This window comes from Crocodylus siamensis, chromosome 3 (assembly GCF_052110815.1).
Source record: "Crocodylus siamensis isolate JL-2025a chromosome 3, ASM5211081v1, whole genome shotgun sequence".
Classification (NCBI taxonomy): Eukaryota; Metazoa; Chordata; order Crocodylia; family Crocodylidae; genus Crocodylus; species Crocodylus siamensis.
In genome coordinates, this window is record NC_143397.1 from 32692885 (window position 1) to 32710795 (window position 17911).

General features: G+C 45.4%; 1 protein-coding gene and 1 non-coding gene across 2 annotated transcripts in view; one reads left to right on the forward strand and one right to left on the reverse strand.

Annotated features, from left to right (window-relative positions):
* The first annotated feature begins 842 nt into the window (after window positions 1-842).
* ITGA2 (integrin subunit alpha 2) overlaps window positions 843-17911 on the forward strand; it is a 114751-nt gene continuing 97682 nt past the window's right edge. The window contains exon 1 of the mRNA XM_090038060.1: window positions 843-1002. Within this exon, the coding sequence (XP_089894186.1) occupies window positions 960-1002 (43 nt within the window). The 5' untranslated portion in view covers window positions 843-959. The remainder of the gene's footprint in view (window positions 1003-17911) is intronic.
* Window positions 9934-10005, reverse strand: TRNAK-CUU (transfer RNA lysine (anticodon CUU)). Its single transcript has one exon. It is a non-coding gene; the product is annotated as a tRNA-Lys (tRNA).

Here is a 17911-nt window from a genome sequence, read left to right on the forward strand (position 1 = left end):
TCTTTTTTATGGAAAGGGGAGACTTCCCCCTAGCTTGGTCCTACAGCCTTATGGATGAAGGCAAGCAAAACTTGGGGGCATCTGAACCTCAAACCTCTGGGCTTTTGGGCCTGCTAAAGGTTTTGAAAACATCTGAGGCCCCAGATGGGGGTGGAGGATGTTTGCCAGTAGTAGGGCCACTTGTGATTCTGGACTGATTCACAGATTTGGAATTTCTTTTGGCTAATTTGGCTTGGAATATGGGAAATTTAAATTTAAAAAAAATCTCCACCTTCTGTATAATCACCAGGGATCCTGGTTTTCTCTGATAAAAATCCCTACTTTTCAGATTTAAAAAGTATATGGATACACACACACACACACATACTTCTAATACATACATTAAAATTATATCTATACACACACACACACACACACACACACACTTTTTATGACGTTTCACTTTAGTCACAGAAAAATGTGGAACTGGGGTTACTTTTTTAATTTAAAAAATCCTTACTAAAAAAGTAACCCCAGACCCACATTTTCCCGTGATTAAAATGAAACACCACTGATATATAGCTGTCGATACCTCTGTTAATATATCAGTGGTGTTTCATTTTAATCTCGGGAAAAATGTGGATTTGGGGGTTACTTTTTTTAATCTGAAAAGTGGGGATTTTTGTTTTAACCAGGCTCCCTGGGACCCCTGCTGCTGCCAGGGCTTCAGGACAGCAGCCCCGCCAGCAGGGCAGGAGGCCGTGAACCTGGCCGGGGGTCCGGGCCGGCAGGTGGGCGCGGGGAGGCGGGGCGGGCGCCGGGCGGGGCCGGGGCCGGGGCCGGCGGGGCGGGACCTCCGCGAGCCGCAGCGCCTCCGAGCTCGCGCGGCCGCAGCCCGTGGCTCCGCGCGGCTGGTACTACCGCGGGCAGCGCAGCGGAAGCACCTGCGGCCGGGACAGCCCGCGGGGAAGCGGGAGGCCATGCGCGCCCCGCTGCAGCTGCTGCAGCTGGCGCTCAGCCTAGGTAGGTGTCCCTGGGGCGGGAGCAGCGGGAAGTTGGGAGACGTCCCAGCGCCCGGCGCCGGTACGGGCTGAGCGGCGGTGCCCCGAGCGCGGGGCGAGGCGCCGCTTCCCCGCCTCTGCCGGGCGGGAAGTGGGTCCCCGCGCGCCGAGGGGAGCCGGCGGCGCGGCGCGGCTCTCTGGAGCTCCCAGCACTTGGGGGACTCCTGCGCGACTCGTGTGCTCTTAAAGTGAAGGGGGAAAAGACGCCGGGGTGGGTGTCCCCTGGTGCAGCCCTGCTCCCGGAGTCCAGGCACCGCTCCAGTGCTGCCTCCCGCAACAGGGCAGGTGTCCATCCTTGGACCAGGAGGGGGAATTGGAGTCTCACCCCCTTGCTTCTGGCTGATTTCAGTAACCATTACATGTGTGTTTTTCCTGGGAACTGTGATCTGTAAGGTTCACATGCCATAAAATCCCTGCTCAGAGTTTAAAACCCATGCTGTGCTTTCACAGGCCTTCGAACTCCTGCAGGAGCTCTCACCTGTGAGACGCTCCGACTTGTTCTCTCAAGGAACTGTAGCAAACAATGCAGTGGAATGCGCAGCTGGAGGGTGTGGAAGCAGATCCACAGATACCAGCCGGTGGGGAGATATATGGTGTACAAACAACCCTGTAATATTATGAAGAGAAAGCTACTTAAAGCTTCAAAGTGTGAAACACCCACTCTGCATTTTTGTCTAATCCATTCTTTATTCTTCTGGTCACAGTGACTGCATGCCTGAAGCAGAAATGTGACCACTAATTCATGATGTAAAAGGTCTGGGACTCCTGAAACTCTGTAGAGTGGTGTTTACCAGGGTGAATAGTAACTGGTTATGTGAGCAGGACTCCCCTGACAATAAGAGCTGTCTGAAAAGGGATGTTTGTAGTTGCATATTAAATTATTCATATAGCCTAGATCAAGTATTCATTTCTATAATTCCGAGCTGCCGTAACTTCAGTTTGAGATTTATCACAAAGATGAAATCAATTAGCTGACATAGCTGCTGAACTAATGCTTTCGTACGGCCCACTGACCTCAATAACAAAAACCCCACTGACCTCGGGAAACATTCTTTGTGCTTTAAATGTTTAAAGGCTTATATTCTTTTTCGCAGTGAACCTAATGTGAATTCACTGGTTTTGGAAGAGTTACTTTTGACTGACATTAGTAAAGCGTAGCAGTCAGGCAGGTGTGGGATAGCTCACAAAATCCTGTGAGCTATATGAACATTGGGCTATATGGATGTGTGGTCTGACCCAGTGCAGCACGTCTTGTATTCTTAAATTCTTTGTTATATTGTAGTTCCTGCAAATGTCTCTGAGAATGAGAACTGTGTGTGTGCACGTCATGTATAGCATATATAATTTAATTGCTAAATTAATCAGCATCTATTCTAGAAATGAGTACTTTATTTTCAAATTAGTTTTGTAATAATGTAGAAGTAGGATATATTGTGGGCTGTGGACTATATTTTCTTTAATGCATAGAAAGTGCTTAGCACCTTGTGGGTCCCACAGCACCCAGTAATAAGTAAGACTATCTCTTTTGGTACTAGATAGTACTAGCCTACTGTTTTCTCTTGGCAGAAGAGTTTTGTTCGGATTATAGTAGTGGAATGTGTATTATAAATAACAAATGAATAAATAATGTATTCTAGACAAAGCTAGTGCTACCACCTATTAGTAATGTTCTCATTGTAAGACTGTTTTTAATTGCTTATAATTTGTCAAATTTTAATAATTTGGATTTAAATTTTCCACCCTAGGTGTCTGCCTTTGGTTGTTTTTGAAAATCTGAATCAAATTAGCTACATTTTCACTTGTTTCGGAAAGTGTGGCTAATGAAAGAGATGTTATTTTGCCCATGTTCAGTTCTGGGAACCCTTTATCTGGAAACCACTGGCCCCTATGTTTTGGAGGAAGAACTTGCAATATGACAGGAAGGTGTCATTTGTGTCAAAGATGCTTTTTTGCCATTGTCACAAAAAAAGTCCAAATCTAGCACCTTTGAGAAATTGTAATTCCTATGTATCTAGTGGGATTTAGAATCTGGACATGTGAACAGTATACTATGAGGTGAGTAGTGGCAAGGCTTTGTGTATCATTTGCTTTGCAGTAACTTACTCTGAGAACTCCTGTTCCCTGATAAGGGGGAAATAACTTACCCCTACCACAGTTAACTTCCACTTCAGGTAAGAGCATGCGCTAAGGCAGGCAGTACAGAGTAGCTGATAAGTGGTAAAGCCCTGCCCCCTCTTATCCCACAGTTTCTGTTCACACATTAAAATCTTAGCAGCTCAGTTCCGTGAAGATTCTGCCTTTCCTGGGCATGCTGCAACCTGAAGATTAAAGGATTTTCTTTGAACTACTGCATCTGTGTCTCTGCCAGGTGTATGTCTGAACACCTAATTTAAGAAAGGGGAAACTTCTTTTCTGTCCTTGGTGACATCCATCTGCCACTGTCATTAACTCAAGTAATAGAGATCTTTAAAGTGAAACTAAAATATACGCAAGTAAGTTGTATGTTTTTTTTAGATGTCACTGTTTTTATAATCCTAGTAAATTACATACCAAAAACTAAACTTGTTTGGAAATGTAGAAATTAATGTTACTTATGCAAGTTTGATTCCATCCCTTTGTGTGTTGTGAAACTATATGTAATTACGTGGTGACATACACCCCTGCCTTATTTAGTGCACAGATGGACTTCTCTTGGTGGTGAGTCAAGATTGGGTAGCAAAGGAGGCTGGTGTTGGACCCTTGCTTTTTTTCCTGCTACTGCTGGAAGGTGTAAAATTGATGAGACAGGGGATGGCAGCAAGAGAAAGGCCAGTCTCTGCTAAGGCAGTTGAATGCTGCCCTGGAAAATAGGATTCTCTCCCTGTCTCTGCCACAGAGTTCCCATAAGATTCTAGGCAAGTCACTTAAACTGAACTTCTAGTGTGGTTACTATTTCCGTGTTCCTCATTTTCTGTCTACCCAACTTGAGACCATGGGTACTGATTTGAAGAGGTACTGAGCACTCAGCACCGCAGTTCAAGTCAATGGGAACTTTGATCGCATTGGGTACATCTACATAAGACACTTAATGCCCATTGAACTAATTCTACTGTGCATTAGCATAGCTGGCAAAAACTATGCTAATGTGCAGCAGAGTAGTCCAATGACTATTAAGTGTCACACAAAATAATTCGCATTAGCACTACTTACAGTGCATTAAGTTTAGTACCTGTTTTTACAGGTACTAAACTTAATGTGCTGTAATTAAGGCACAATAATGAATGTGTAGATATGCCCATTAGGTACTTCATGATGCTAATTACTGGGTGCATCTACATGTGTCCCCCATGTTGCAGTTGTTACTGCGCTGTCATTTAGTACTTGCCTTAAGAAGTACTAAATGACAGCGCAGTAAGAGTTGAATAGTGGGCAATGAGTAAGGCATGAGGCCACTCCAAAGATCAACATTGAGAAGTCAAACTGTAGAACATCTGCTAACTAACAGAGCACTGAATGAGGCAGGGATCCTGTAGAAAAGATAGCATGTGATCATGTTATTAAAAACTGTCATAATATCTAAGCCTTAGGGTGCTGAATTAAAGTTCTACAGGCAATCTTAAATCTGGCATTTTGAAACATCCGATATACAGACTTTGATGTCTTCATGTTTCATTAACCTTTTTAAAAAAAATTATGACCATGAAAACTCATTATAACTCATGAAAATCCACTCATATTTTCGTATGGGAAGGTTGGATTTTTTTAAAATGGACCTAGAACTGAACTTCTGTGAAAACAGGATCTCTGTTGGTTTCACTGGTGTCAGATTTTAAGAGAGTTTCTAAGTTATCAGAAGTAATATCACAGATTGTTTCTCATAAGGTTTTATTGTCACAGCATTATACATTTACGTAGGGCTTCTTACACAATGACATACAAAACATGTATATTATCCAAGATATATGAATACTGTAAACTAAAATTAAAATACTTTAGAAAGTACAAAATGTTTAGGATTATGAACAACTTACAAGTTAAACATTAATATTGATTTGTATGTTACTTGAATAGTGTAAATATGGGACACACTGGCATTCTCTCAAGTCTAAGTAGTATGTTTTCTGGTTTTAAAAGAGAATTTTGCTTTTTAAGATTAATCTTTTCTGAGTATTTTTAATTTAATAGAAACAAGGTATCAAATGCTCAGGTATTCCTTATTATTATTGTTTCTTTGCTACTTTTCAAAAGGCATAAAACTAGTTCACTATTTAAACTAGTTCACTGTTTAAATGAATTAAAACATTTAACCATATATGCCTGCTGAATATATGTTCATGACAGCTAAAATTAAATTGTGAATGCATCCGATGAATGTCCAAAGAGCTAAATGGGTATACAGTACTTTAGGGATAATGCAAAGAGAAGCAAGTTTCTATGTATTTTTAAATGAGTAAATTTAACTATTAGCACTAATGGAAGTCTTGAACATTCACAATCTCCTGTTGTCATTTTCATTTGAAGGTTTCCTTTGTTAGGCTTTGAGCAGGCCCGTTCCCATTTCCATGGTTACCCTGTGGCAATGCAGACAGGACACAAGCTGGGTTCTCGTTTGAATGGTTCGTGCAGCTGCATACCAACACGTTATGTGGTTGTTTTAGGACACTTTCACAAGTGGTTTTAATATTTAGGAACTCTTCTTCACAAAGTGTTCACTAGCCCTGTGATACGTAGTTATTTTAGAATTTCAGACCCTAAAAACAAGAGAGAATTCCTAGCAAAACAGTCTTATTTCAGTGTAAATAAAACTAGCTGTGGTGTTCCCATTCAAATTAGTCAAGGGCATAGCAGAAGTGGGCCATTCTTAGTTCTGATTTTATTTTTTTATAAAATGAATAAAAGATTAGAATATTTTCCTTTGTACTTCTTGGAAGGCTGTATTAAATAATTATGTGAACGTGCTACTTCATTTAGAAAATTTATTAAGGAGAAAAGGGGAAGAGAGAGACAGGGAAAATCAAAGTGAGCATAACAAAATGCTACATTGCACTTTCTGTATTTGTTTTCACTATTTCTCTATATTGCTATAGAGCTATATGATGCAACTTTCTTCCCACTCAGCATATACTAATATGTACAAGTGATAAATGTTCACACCTCCCAGAAAATGGATGGGGAACCGTTTTCAGTGTTTATTCAAACTAAGGGTAGAAATTCTGAATTTTAAAATTAGTAAAATATTGTTAATATTAAAACTGTTATCTTGAGGAAGTGAAAGTAGCCTTCCCAGGATTAAAAAATACTATATGGGAACTACAATTGTTTCGTTTTGAGCTTTGGAGAACTTGGGATCTCATGGTCTCAAGAGATCAAATACAATGTAACACAGGGGCTCCAGAGATGAATGTTATGTATTTTTTTTGTCCCTGTCAAATCAGCAGTATACATTGAGATCTGCTGGCCACTTGAGTGAATATTATGGAATGGATGCCATGCTTAGTGGGTTTTTGCTGCCATTTTCCTATGTCACTCTGTCCTTTAACTCTTCTCTTCCTGTTTTATAACCTTTCCTCCTTAAGAGAGATCCATATTAAATTAAACTCCTAAACTTCCCTGACTAATTGTAGTTGATGGTTTCCAACGGACACCGGACAATCAAGAGCTGTCCACAATAATTATTGTTGATTGCCAGACATAAATGACATGGACCATCAGTTGTCTATGGATGAGGTTGCATTTTTTGGTGGGCGGTATGCAGGGCCCATCCCAAATAAACTCAGCCAGTGCTGTCAGCTGGGTTTCAGGTGATTGCAAATACTTGCTCGTTTTCATTTTGGGATGGGTGGGGAGGAAGGGAACTGCCATTTGGTTTTGTTATACCCCTATTCCATTCACCAAGCATGTGAACCCAGCATGGGAAGTGATGTGTTATGCTGGACCATATGGAGTTGGTCAATATAAATATGACCATTTATATCTGTGTGGCTACAGACAGACATTATACACAAATTGGTTTCAGTGATCAGAAACTGGTTTAAACCTGTAACAGAACAGACATTCAGTGCAAATAAACCAGTTTCAAAATGGCCAAAACCAGTTTGAGATAAACCTAGTTGAAATGTAGCATCAGACTTAACTGATTTGGCTTAAAGTGGTTTAGGCAATGTCTGTCCCAGACCCCTTCATGGTTTAAGTTAAGCCAGAGTCCCCCAGCATCCCAGCATGTTCTCTGGGGTCTCTGCTCCCTAGCCGAACAGGGCTGGTCTCGCCCTTCTGCTCCCCAACCCAACAGGGACAGGCAGGATCAGGGGTCTGGCCAGAGAGGGGTTTAATTCCCCTCTCTCTTTGTCCCACCGGCAGGGACCCCAGCCGGGTCTGCCGGGCACTCCTCACTGCTGCAGTGGCAGGCCATCGTGGCCCCTGAGGCAGAGGGGGCAGGAAGGGTGGGCTTCCCCCTCTCTACCCTCACTGCCCCTGGGGGACTCCAGCTGGGTCTGCCTGCTCCAACCACTGCTGCTTGTTCCCTGCTTGGGGCAAGTGGTGGAATAAGCCCCCTCCACCAAACACCGGAGGGAAGGGGAATAACTCTGTGCCCCCTGCCTAAGGGGCCCTGCTAGCCAGTGTCTAGCTGCTCCCCTGCTTGACTACTGCAGTGGCAAGGGGGCAGGACCCTTGATGGGGGAAGCAGCCCCTGTCATGGTATCAGGGATGCAAGCCTCTTCCCAACAAGGGGCCCCACAGCAGGGTGGGCAGAGTTGCAGTGAAACAGGGCTCAGAGGAGGCCAGTGTTCCCTACTGCGCTGCCACCATGGTGCTCTGCAGCAGCTTTCCTTACCTTGCAGCAGTGGTCCCCTGCCAGGAAGAGGCTCACACTTGGGGGGAACAATGACAGGAGCTGCTGCCCCTGCCATGGTCACTCCCCACTTGCTACTCCTGTGGCCAGGTGGGGTCAGGGCCAGATGCCGGTGGGCAGGGCCTCTTAGGGGGCAGGGAGAGGGGTTATTCTCCCCTCTGCCCCCGGGGCACTGCAGTGGGGTCTGCCCACCCTGGGTGCCACTGCTGCTTGCTCTGTGCCTGGGGCAAGTGGAGGAATAAGCCCCCTCCACTGGATGCCAGAGGGAGGCAGGCAGGTGGGGCTTATTCCACTGACTGCCCCACGCACAGAGCAAGCGGCAGCAGCACCTGGGGCAGGCAGACCCAACTGCGGTGCCCCGAAAGCAGAGGAGAGAATAATCCCACTCCCTGACCCCCGCAAGGGGCCCTGCTGGCTGGCATCTGACTCCACCCCTGCCCAGCAGCAGCAGCCACGAGGGGGCGGCAACCCCTGTCATGGTTTCATCAAGCCTGAGCCTCTTCCCGGCCAGGGGTCACAGCTGTGAGGTTAGGAAAGTTGCTGTGGAGAATGGCAGAGGGATGATGGTGTGGAGGGCTCTGGCCTCCTCTGAGACCTGGTGCTGCCGCATGCAGTCCGTGCAGCTCTGTCTGCCCTGTAGCGGGACCTCCCTGCCAGGAAGGGGCTCATGCTCCACGACACCATGATGGGAGCTGCTGCCCCTTCACTGCTGCAGCGGTGAGGTGGGTGAACAGACAGATGCTGGCTGGCAGGGTCTCTTAGGCAGGGGACAGGGGACAGGGATGGGGGTTATTCTCCCTCCTTCCAGTATCCAGCCGGGGGGGGCTCATTTCACCACTTGGTCGGGGCAGGCAGGCCCAGCTGTGGCCCCTTGGGGCAGTGGAGGTAGAGCGGGGACTAACCCTTCTCCCTGCCCTCTCTGCCTCAAGGGTCATGCCAGCCACTCGTTGCAACAGCAAGGTGGGAGTGCCCAGCAGACCCAGCTGGGGTTCCTGCTGGTGGGACAGGGAAGGGGGAATTACACCCCACTTTGGCCAGTTCAGCCCAGGCTGGCTACACCCCCCAGAGCTTCCCAACAGCTAAGGGCATGCTCTAGCATCTCCCAGCTCCTGGCCTGAGCAGCTGCAGGCATGTGCCCGCATGTCCTCAGTCCACAAGGAATGTCTTACAAATTGGTTCAACCTAGGCAGTTTAGACTAACCTGCAAAGGTTGAATCAATTCAGGCTCTGGCTTTTTGAATGTCTGTCACTAGCCTGTGTGATTTGGCCCCATGACTGTCTTTTGATTCTCCCATTATGGACTGTTTCAGCTAACTGACTTACCATTATTTTTATTAGAAAGAAAAAGAGTAGGCTAAAATTCAACCAAGACCAAGATCAAAGATACATGCAGGCAGTTGCAACTATGAGTATGTCTGTACCATAGGATAAATTACCCTGTGCTGAGCTCTGTCCAGATGTGGCTAAACTGCTGCTGGTACCAGAGTTCATTTAACAGAAGCCTGGGTATTTCCAGACTATACTGCAGTTGCATACCCTTGGTGACTGGTTACATGTAGCTTTGTTCGCTGATTTAGGAATCATATTGTACAAATATCTGACTTCAATTTATAACCTACTAAGACTTTTATTCAATAAGGTACTCAGTGAAATGTCTAACTTTAACCTTATGGGTGGTCTTGTTGATTACAGGAAGACTATTCTCATGCTCAAATTAAGCAAATGAATATTTGGGTAAATTATGGATGACTGGTGTAAGAAATCAGTAGCCAAACCATTTTTGACAGTTATGGCCTGTAATATATTGACTAAGATGAAATCATAGATTCTAGGGTTGGAAGGGACCTCAGTGGGCCATCTAGTCTGCTCCCCTGCCCCTGGCAGGTAAGAGAAGGGTCACCAAACCTGGAGTCATGTGAACTCAGCCAGGTGCCTGTCCAGTCTCTTCTTGGAGACTCCCAAGGATGGAGTGAGTATCACCTCCCTTGGATGCCCATTCCATAGACATTAGGGCTGGAAGGGGCCTTGGAAGATCATTGAGTCCAGCCCCCAAGAAAAGAAGGTTTCTTTGGCTGGGAATTGAACCCAGGCCACAGCAGCAAGAGCACTGAATCCTAACCACTAGACCACCAGGGAAGGGCTCTAACGATCCTGGCAAGCCTGACCATGAAGAACTTTTCTCTAATGTCCAGCCTAAGCTTTCTCTCTAGTAGCTTATGGCCATTGTTCCTTGTTGTTCCAGGGGGTGCCCTGATGAACAGATCATCGCCTACTTCATGTTGCTCTCCCATTATGAATTTGTATGCCACCACAAGGTCCCCTCTCAGCCTTCTCTTGGTCTTAGCCTTTCCTTGTAAGGCCTTCCCTGCAGGCCTCTAATCAGTCAAGTGGCTCTTCTTTGGACCCTCTCCAGGTTGGCCACATCCTGCTTGAATTTTGGCATCCAGAACTGGACACAGTTCTCCAGCTGTGGCCTGACCAGTGCCACATAGATGGGGAGAATCGCCTCCCTGGACCTGTTTGTGAAGCACTTATGGATGCACGACAAGGTACAATTGGCTCTGCTGACTACTTCATCACATTGACAACTCATGTTCATCCTTGAGTCAACAGTGACTCCAAGATCTTTTTCTGCCTCAGTGGAGCTGAGAAGGTCGCCCCCCAGCCTATAGGTATGATGGCAGTTATTTCTCCCTAGATGCAGCACCTTGTACTTGTCTTTATTGAATTGCATCCTGTTGCTCTCTGCCTACTTCCCCAACCTGGTCAGTCTGGATCTGCTCCCTCCTCTCCAGGGTATTGGCTTCACCCCATATTTTTGTGTCATCCATGAATTTGGGCAGGGTGCTTCCCACCCCCTCATCCAGATCACTGATGAAGATGTTGAACAGCATTGGACCCAGAACTGAGCCCTGAGGGACTCCACTGCCCACAGCTTTCCAGGTTGACACCGAGCCGTCCACTGCCACCCTCTGAGTGTGACCCTTGAGCCAGTTTGCTACCCAGTCTACCGTATAATCATCCAAGGCAAATCTCCTCAGTTTATTTATAAGAATGGTATGGGATACCTTGTCAAAGGCCTTCTTGAAGTCCAGATAGATAACATCTACCTCGACTCCTGCATCTAAACATTTGGTGGCCTTGTCGTAAAAAAAAACTAGGTTAGTCAGGCAGGACCTGCCTGCTATAAACCCATGTTGGTTACCCCTCCTCATCACATTAGCCAGCGGGCTCCCACAGATGTGCTCCTGGTTAATTTTTTCTAGGATTTTTCCGAGGGATATAAGTAAGGCTTACTGGTCTGTAGTTCCCCAGATCATCCTTCTTCCCCTTCTTAAAGATTGGGGTGACATTGGTCCTCTTCCAATCCTCCGGGACTTGACTCAGTTACCTTGAGTGCTCATATATCCTTGCCAGTGGTTCAGCTATGATACTCACTAATTCAGTGGGTGGAGTCCCTCTGGTCCCGGTGATTTGAACACATCCAATCCCTCCAAGTGTCTTTTTACCATGTTGGCACTGACTGTTGGTCGGCTGATGTTCCTCTTGTTGGCGCCCGTCATGCATACTGAGGGTTCGTCTAGGTTCCTATTTAAGAAGACAGAGGCAAAAAACTTATTGAGGAGCGCTGCCTTGTGCCTGCTATCCATCACTAAGCCCCTTTGCCTGTCCTGTAGGAATCCTATGCTACCCTGCATCTCTTTTTGCTCTCAGTGTACCTAAAGAAGGACTTTTTATTGTCCTTAATTGCTGCCACTAGCCTGAGTTGTAGAGCTGCCTTGGCCTTCCTAACTGACTCCCTGCAGGCATGGGCCAAAGAAGTGTGCTCCTCCTTGCTAGCTACCCCCTGCCTCCACTATGCTTCTTTTTTTGCCCTTAAGGTATCCTGGATGACCCTGGTTAGCCAAAGGGACTTCCTGGCCCCTTTGCCCCCTTTCCTCTGCCATGAGATTGTCTCACTCTGAGCCCAAGGGATGGTTTCCTTGAGGAATGACCACCCATCCTGGACCCCCAGAGCAACTAGGCTCTTGGTTCCTAGTACCCTGCTAACCACTGAGCCTATTAATGCCAGCCTCTTTAAAGTTTAGCATTTGTGCCCTGCTGGGTATAATGCCCGCCCTTAGATTCTTTGGTTCAGTTGGAGCAGGGATAGCATTATTATGCTTATCATTCATTCTATAGTGTGTATTCTAGGAAGTTATAAAATAACACTGCAGAAGAGGATGTATACGTTATATGTAAACTATTTCTCTGCATATATCAAAATCCCTGCAGTTTCAATTTCAACACAAGCAAAATAGTAAGTATTGAAGAAATAAAAGTCATTTGGTATTAGCATTTTAGTAGAGAGGTTTTTTCCCCCCATAAAGTTACTGCACAACTGTTTACCCTGTTATCTGTAAATATGGGGCAGTGTTTCAGTTTAGTCAACAAGGGAGTGGTATACTAACTAAGGCACCATGAGTTGACTGTGTTAGCTTGTTATTGTGTACAATAAGTATAGCACACATTAAAGGTGCTTATAACTTTCCGTGTCTTCCTTCTGTGTGTCAAGTCTGTGTGGTTTTTTCTGGCTTCACCGTCACCTTAAGAACAAGCTTGTTTATAGACGGGGACCTCAGTCGGTATCCCAGGGTCATCTGCCATGTCTTTGCTGGAAAATTAATTTTGAAGGGGAGGAAGATGTTTTGTCCCATCCCCTCCGGTGTCTTCCTTTGGTCATTCTGTTTGTCCTTCTGGCTTGGGGATAATAAATAAAAGTTTGGTTGACATTTTTTGCATATTAAGATTCAGATAGCTATTCATTTTGAAACATTCCTTAAATAGCCAGATTACTTATTTAAATGGACCCACTAAAAAGGACAAAAATTTATCTAAATATCAAATTTAGTTATACCTGACATCTGAATAGTTGAAAGTTACATGAGCAAAGTCCAGTGAAGATAAAATATTGCAAATTCACCTTTTAGTTAAACAAAATTATGCCTCCTTGTTCACTTCTTTTGTTAAAAAAAAAAGCTAAACCAAGGATGTCAAACTCACCCTGTCCTGGGCTTGATCTGGACTGTAGGGTTCCTTGTAGGCTGGATCTGGACTACACAGCAGTAGGACGAGTGGCAGAGATGGAGCAAGTGGCAGCAGCACAAGTGACAGTGGGGCAAGTAGTGCTGTGTCAGCACAAATGTTGCTCATTTTCTTGCTGCCTAAAGTTATCCCCAATTGCAGTCCCATAACCCTAGATTCTGGGCAGGTCCTACCACCATCCATCCCAGGCCCACTGAGAGCTCTACAGGCTGGAGAAAACAGTTCTGCAGGCCATATGTTTGACTCCCCTCAGACTAAACAATAAACAGAGCAAAACCTGCAATGTTGCTAATGATAAGGTTCTTTAGTAGGCTTGCTACTAGCATTTTCTCTTTTGAATCTTTGGCCAAGTTCTCTTCTCTCTCTCATTTTGAGATGTGACAAATACCAGCTTACTATGTGCAATAAAGCTAATGCCCTGAGAGCAGTTCTGAAACTGTCTAGCAGAAGCTGATTTCAGCAATTATTACAATGGACTCTGCACTTCTAAGGCAACAGAGACTGATCTGGTTTCTTGACAGCAAAATATTTCCCCAGGAAATATTAAAAAAATGTAAGTAACCCACTCAAAATTTTACATTGGCATTATTTACAAAGATAGAACTTTTCCACCATGTTGTGGCTAGAGGTCTCACCAGGAATACTTACACTTGCCAGATTCGTGTGCATGTGTTTAAAAGAATTTAAATCCTATCAGCTCTGATGTTTGTGAATTTCATTAGAATAAGGGCATTTTCTGGATCGGGGTAGGCAGTTATTTTGGGCGGAGGGCTGCTTACCCAGTTTTGGCAAGCTGTTGAGAGCCGCATGGGTAGCCCCACCCCTTGGCAGGTGCTCCACCCAATGGTCACCATCTTGTCCCAATGTCTTGGGATCAATGTCCCACGGCCAGCACCAGTACGGCCCAGAGGAGGGCTCAGACTGGCAGGGGTCTGTGGAGCCAGGCTGGGCTGCACCAGCAGGGAGAGGGAGGAGCTGGCCCGGCTCCATAAACCCCCTGCCAGCCGGGACCCTCTACTCCTACCACCGTGCTCTGGGGCCTGCCGGCACTGGCCCTGGGACATGGTTGCAGGCCCTGTGCTCCTGCACCTGCTCACTCCCAATACCCCCCAACCCCGTGGTACAACCCTGACCCCCAGCTCGCTGGCAGGGAATGAGCTGGTGCAGAGCACAAGGAAAAATGGTCCTTTGCCTGCCCCTTGGCCCGTGCTCCCTGCTGCAGCCACTGATAGCCCATGCAGGGCTGTCCTGAGCAGGCACAGGCAGCCCCATGTGGGCTGCGAGGGGCTGCAGTGTGGGGCGCTGGGCACAGGGCGGGCAAGGGGGGCTTCTTTTCCCACACTCAGCACCAGTTTGTAACCCAGCCATGCTGTCAGCTTGGGTCCTGTGCAGCTCTGGGCTTGCCCGTCAGGGCTGCACCGCAGTGGCAGCAACTGTGGGCCCTTCCCCCACTTGTCACACCGGGAAGTGTTTGCTGCTGCTGCCCACCCAAAGCTAACACACTGGACAGCCCAGAGGCAGTGGTGGCAGCCTTACTGCAGCCTACCACAGTGCAAGCTCTGGGTGGGCGGCAGCAGCAAACGCTGCCCAGTGCAGCAAGCTGGGGGGGCCGCAGCTACTCCCGCCATGGCGCAGCCCCAATGGGAGAGCTACACATCTTCCTGATTCAGCTAGCCCAAGTGGGGGTGCTGGTTTAGTTGCTGACAACAGGCTGTACTAGCTGACATGGTACCAGATGTCAGACCAAGCCTCTGTTGGTTTGCTAAGATCTCTAAGGATATCATCCTGCTAGTTTTTGGTACATGCTGCCTATTCTTGTGAGGTACTTGAAAGCTACGGGGAGAGACAGGGCAAGGAATCCTTTCCAGATTGATGGTGGAGTGGGAGTAAAGCAGCTTTCCATTAAAAGTATCCATCACCCCACACCAGAGACTACAACATGGGGAAAGGCTGACTTAAGTGGCATGGGCCTAGATCCATCCATGCTTTATCGAATTTAGATAGTTCCCCCGCTTTTCACCATGGGGTGGTGTGCAATCTTCCTGTGGCAATAAAGAAGGAATTCCATCAGAGCTTTGGTCAGAAAGTTCCAACCTCTTGGTGCAGCCCTCATATCCTGCCTTCATGCACTGCAAGACCTGCTCAGGGACCTCCATGGAAAACATTTTGTTTACATTGGTTCTAGTTCTTTTAAAATACATTTCTCTTTATTTATCACCTCTTAAAGATCATTTTAAATAAGGATACATTGTTTTTCAAGCTCTGCTTTTATTAAATGCAATAAAATATGGTATAGTAATAAAAGTCATATTGGATTCTCTTTAATGATCTATATTTTCCCCTTTTACTGTCTTTACAAAAGCCTTGCTGCTCTTAGTACTTAGGAAGAGATATCTCCAGTTAAAACTAGAGTGAAAGTGTTGGATGAGAAGTCATTTTTTATCATAGGGAAGCACATGGAATTGCTTTCATTTTTAATTGTTATTTTTGGAGCTGCTAATCTAAATAAAGGCATATTGTGAGGTACAGAGCTATATGTTTTGTTAGCTCTGCAATTTTCTTAATGCCTCTGTGATGTCACTTAATAAACACAAGAGTCACATAAGGACTGGGGAGGCAACAGAAGGGAGAGGAGAAAGTTTTCAAGTAAGTTTAGTTAAATGCAATTTGTGTAGGCTTTCCTCAAAAGTAATTTACTCCCACCAAAGTTAATGATGGAAAAATGTCAGGATAATTAAATTGAATGCGGTTGAATACTTTCCCTCTTTGTTACCAAAACATACAGGAAACTATCAGTCCTACAGAAATTACTGTTAAAATCAGCGGAGTCAGTCCTTGTATGTACAATATATTGTTAATCTTTCTTAATTTTAGATGAAGAGCTGCTCATTCATCTGTTCTGTGACCAACCTAGGCAGCATGTTGGCTGAAATGTAAAATATCACTAAAAAAGCAAGTCCTCTCTAGCAACTAGGAAAATTATGAGTTAAATAAATCTTCCAACCTGACACTAATGGCATAGACCAGTAAAATAGAAAGTATCTTTTAACACTTCCCCAAACCTCCCCAACATTTTGACCCACAATTTGTATAAAATTGATTATAAACAGGTCACTGCAAAAATACTCAATGCTGTTCTTTACTGTTGTAACCTGGCACAGAAACTAGTCTACAGAATCTCGATAGTTTCTGACTTATGACTTCCTACTGGAAATTAGGAGAGTTCTAAAATTAGTTGCATAAACTGCCACAAAGCTCTAGATTAGCAGGGTGTGTACACATGCACATCTCACTCCCACCCTTGCGGGTGGAAGGGCTGGGTGGGGTGCAATTTGTTTGGGGGGCACCATGGGCCACGTTACAGCCCACAGACCATATTTTGCCCGCTCTTGCTACATTCGAATAGATTGATGCTCAGTTTGACACGCCCTAAACAGACACTGAAATTTTAATTTGAAAATTTGAATTTTACCCCTCCAGATGTCTTTTTTTTTGTCTACCGATTTTTTTATGAAAAGGGATGACCCTTTTATAGCTATTCAGTGGATTTTAGATAGCTCCAGATTCCTCTGAACCTTCTTTAAAGTACTGCTTCAGACAGTGCAAAGAATGCTAGAATGAGTTTAAGAAAGCTGATACTTTTCCCAATTTTCACTTTGCAAATACAAGAAGAGGGCTGTGTCTTTAGAATGCTGATGGAGAGTATTTAATAAAGATTCATCTGATCAACTACTGGAGTCCTGTTGAAGCAAAGCTAGAGTAGAAGTTGATTTTTCCAACTCTAAATAAGGTGGTATTTACAAACAGAAGTTCAGAAAGGGAAGATTTGATTGTTTGGCTATACTTTTCTTACAGTCACTTAAATGAGAGTAGAATTCTGTCAAAGGAGGCTTGTAAAATCCAGCTAGGCGGGCAGGCTTTAGTATCAGGAGAATCATGGATTCTGAAAGTCAGGTGCCCGAAGACAACAGCTATGAAATATTTCCACCCTAGAATACACAATACTTAAAACCTAGGCCATTTGTAGAGGACACCTGAAAGTGGGTTAAATGCTCTTTTGCACCACTTTAATGGTGTTGCTGTTTGCATGAGTTTGCAAATTCGGCAGCATACTGTGCGTTAATTCCAGCCGCTGTAGCAACTTCGGCACTGTAATGTGCCTTAAATGACTTTGGGGCACAGCAAACTAAAACACCTCTGAGGAGTTTTTTAGTTTGCTACCTTACAGCCGCAGAGGAAATCACTGGGCTCCTTGCGGCTCAGGAGCCGTGCAGACAGCCCCAGCAGCAGCCCAGGAAGGAAGGGAAAAAAAAACAGTGAGCCTGATCTTTTTTTTTTTTCCTCCTCCTTTCTTCCCTGGAGCCTGCCTGCCTGCCTGAGCTGCGTGGGGCCCAGTGCTCCCCTCTGCAGCTGTGGTGCCCCCCATCACCGCCCGAGCTGTGTTCCTGTGTGTGGGTGCTGCCTGCGGGGGGCCACCACTGCCATGGAGGGAAGCACCAGCCCACCCCCCCCACTGCACCTTAGGGAGCTCGCTCTCCCCTCCCTGCCTCTGGAGACGTAGGTAAGGACACAGGTGTACACAACAGGGGGATTACTTCGCCCTAAATTGAAGCTGTGCTTTTAAAAAACCACCACTTCAATTTAAATCCTCATGTTGTATACAAATGCCCCTAGACACTGCAGGGATTGGCACCCTATAAATGCATAAGAGAGTTCTTATTCTGTCATGGGCTTAAAATAGGCCTGAAGCAGAGTTGACATTTTTACTTTTTTTTAGCTACAAATGCCTGAATTTCTTTTTCAGAGTACTGTATTTAGATGGATACACACAGCAGGGAAAAATCTGTGTACTCCTATAATGTAACTACTGTATGTGAACGTGATCTGCATGGCAACTACATTTGGTTTAGGAAAAATTTTCATATACTATTCAGCTTTGCAGAAAAGAGAAACAGCT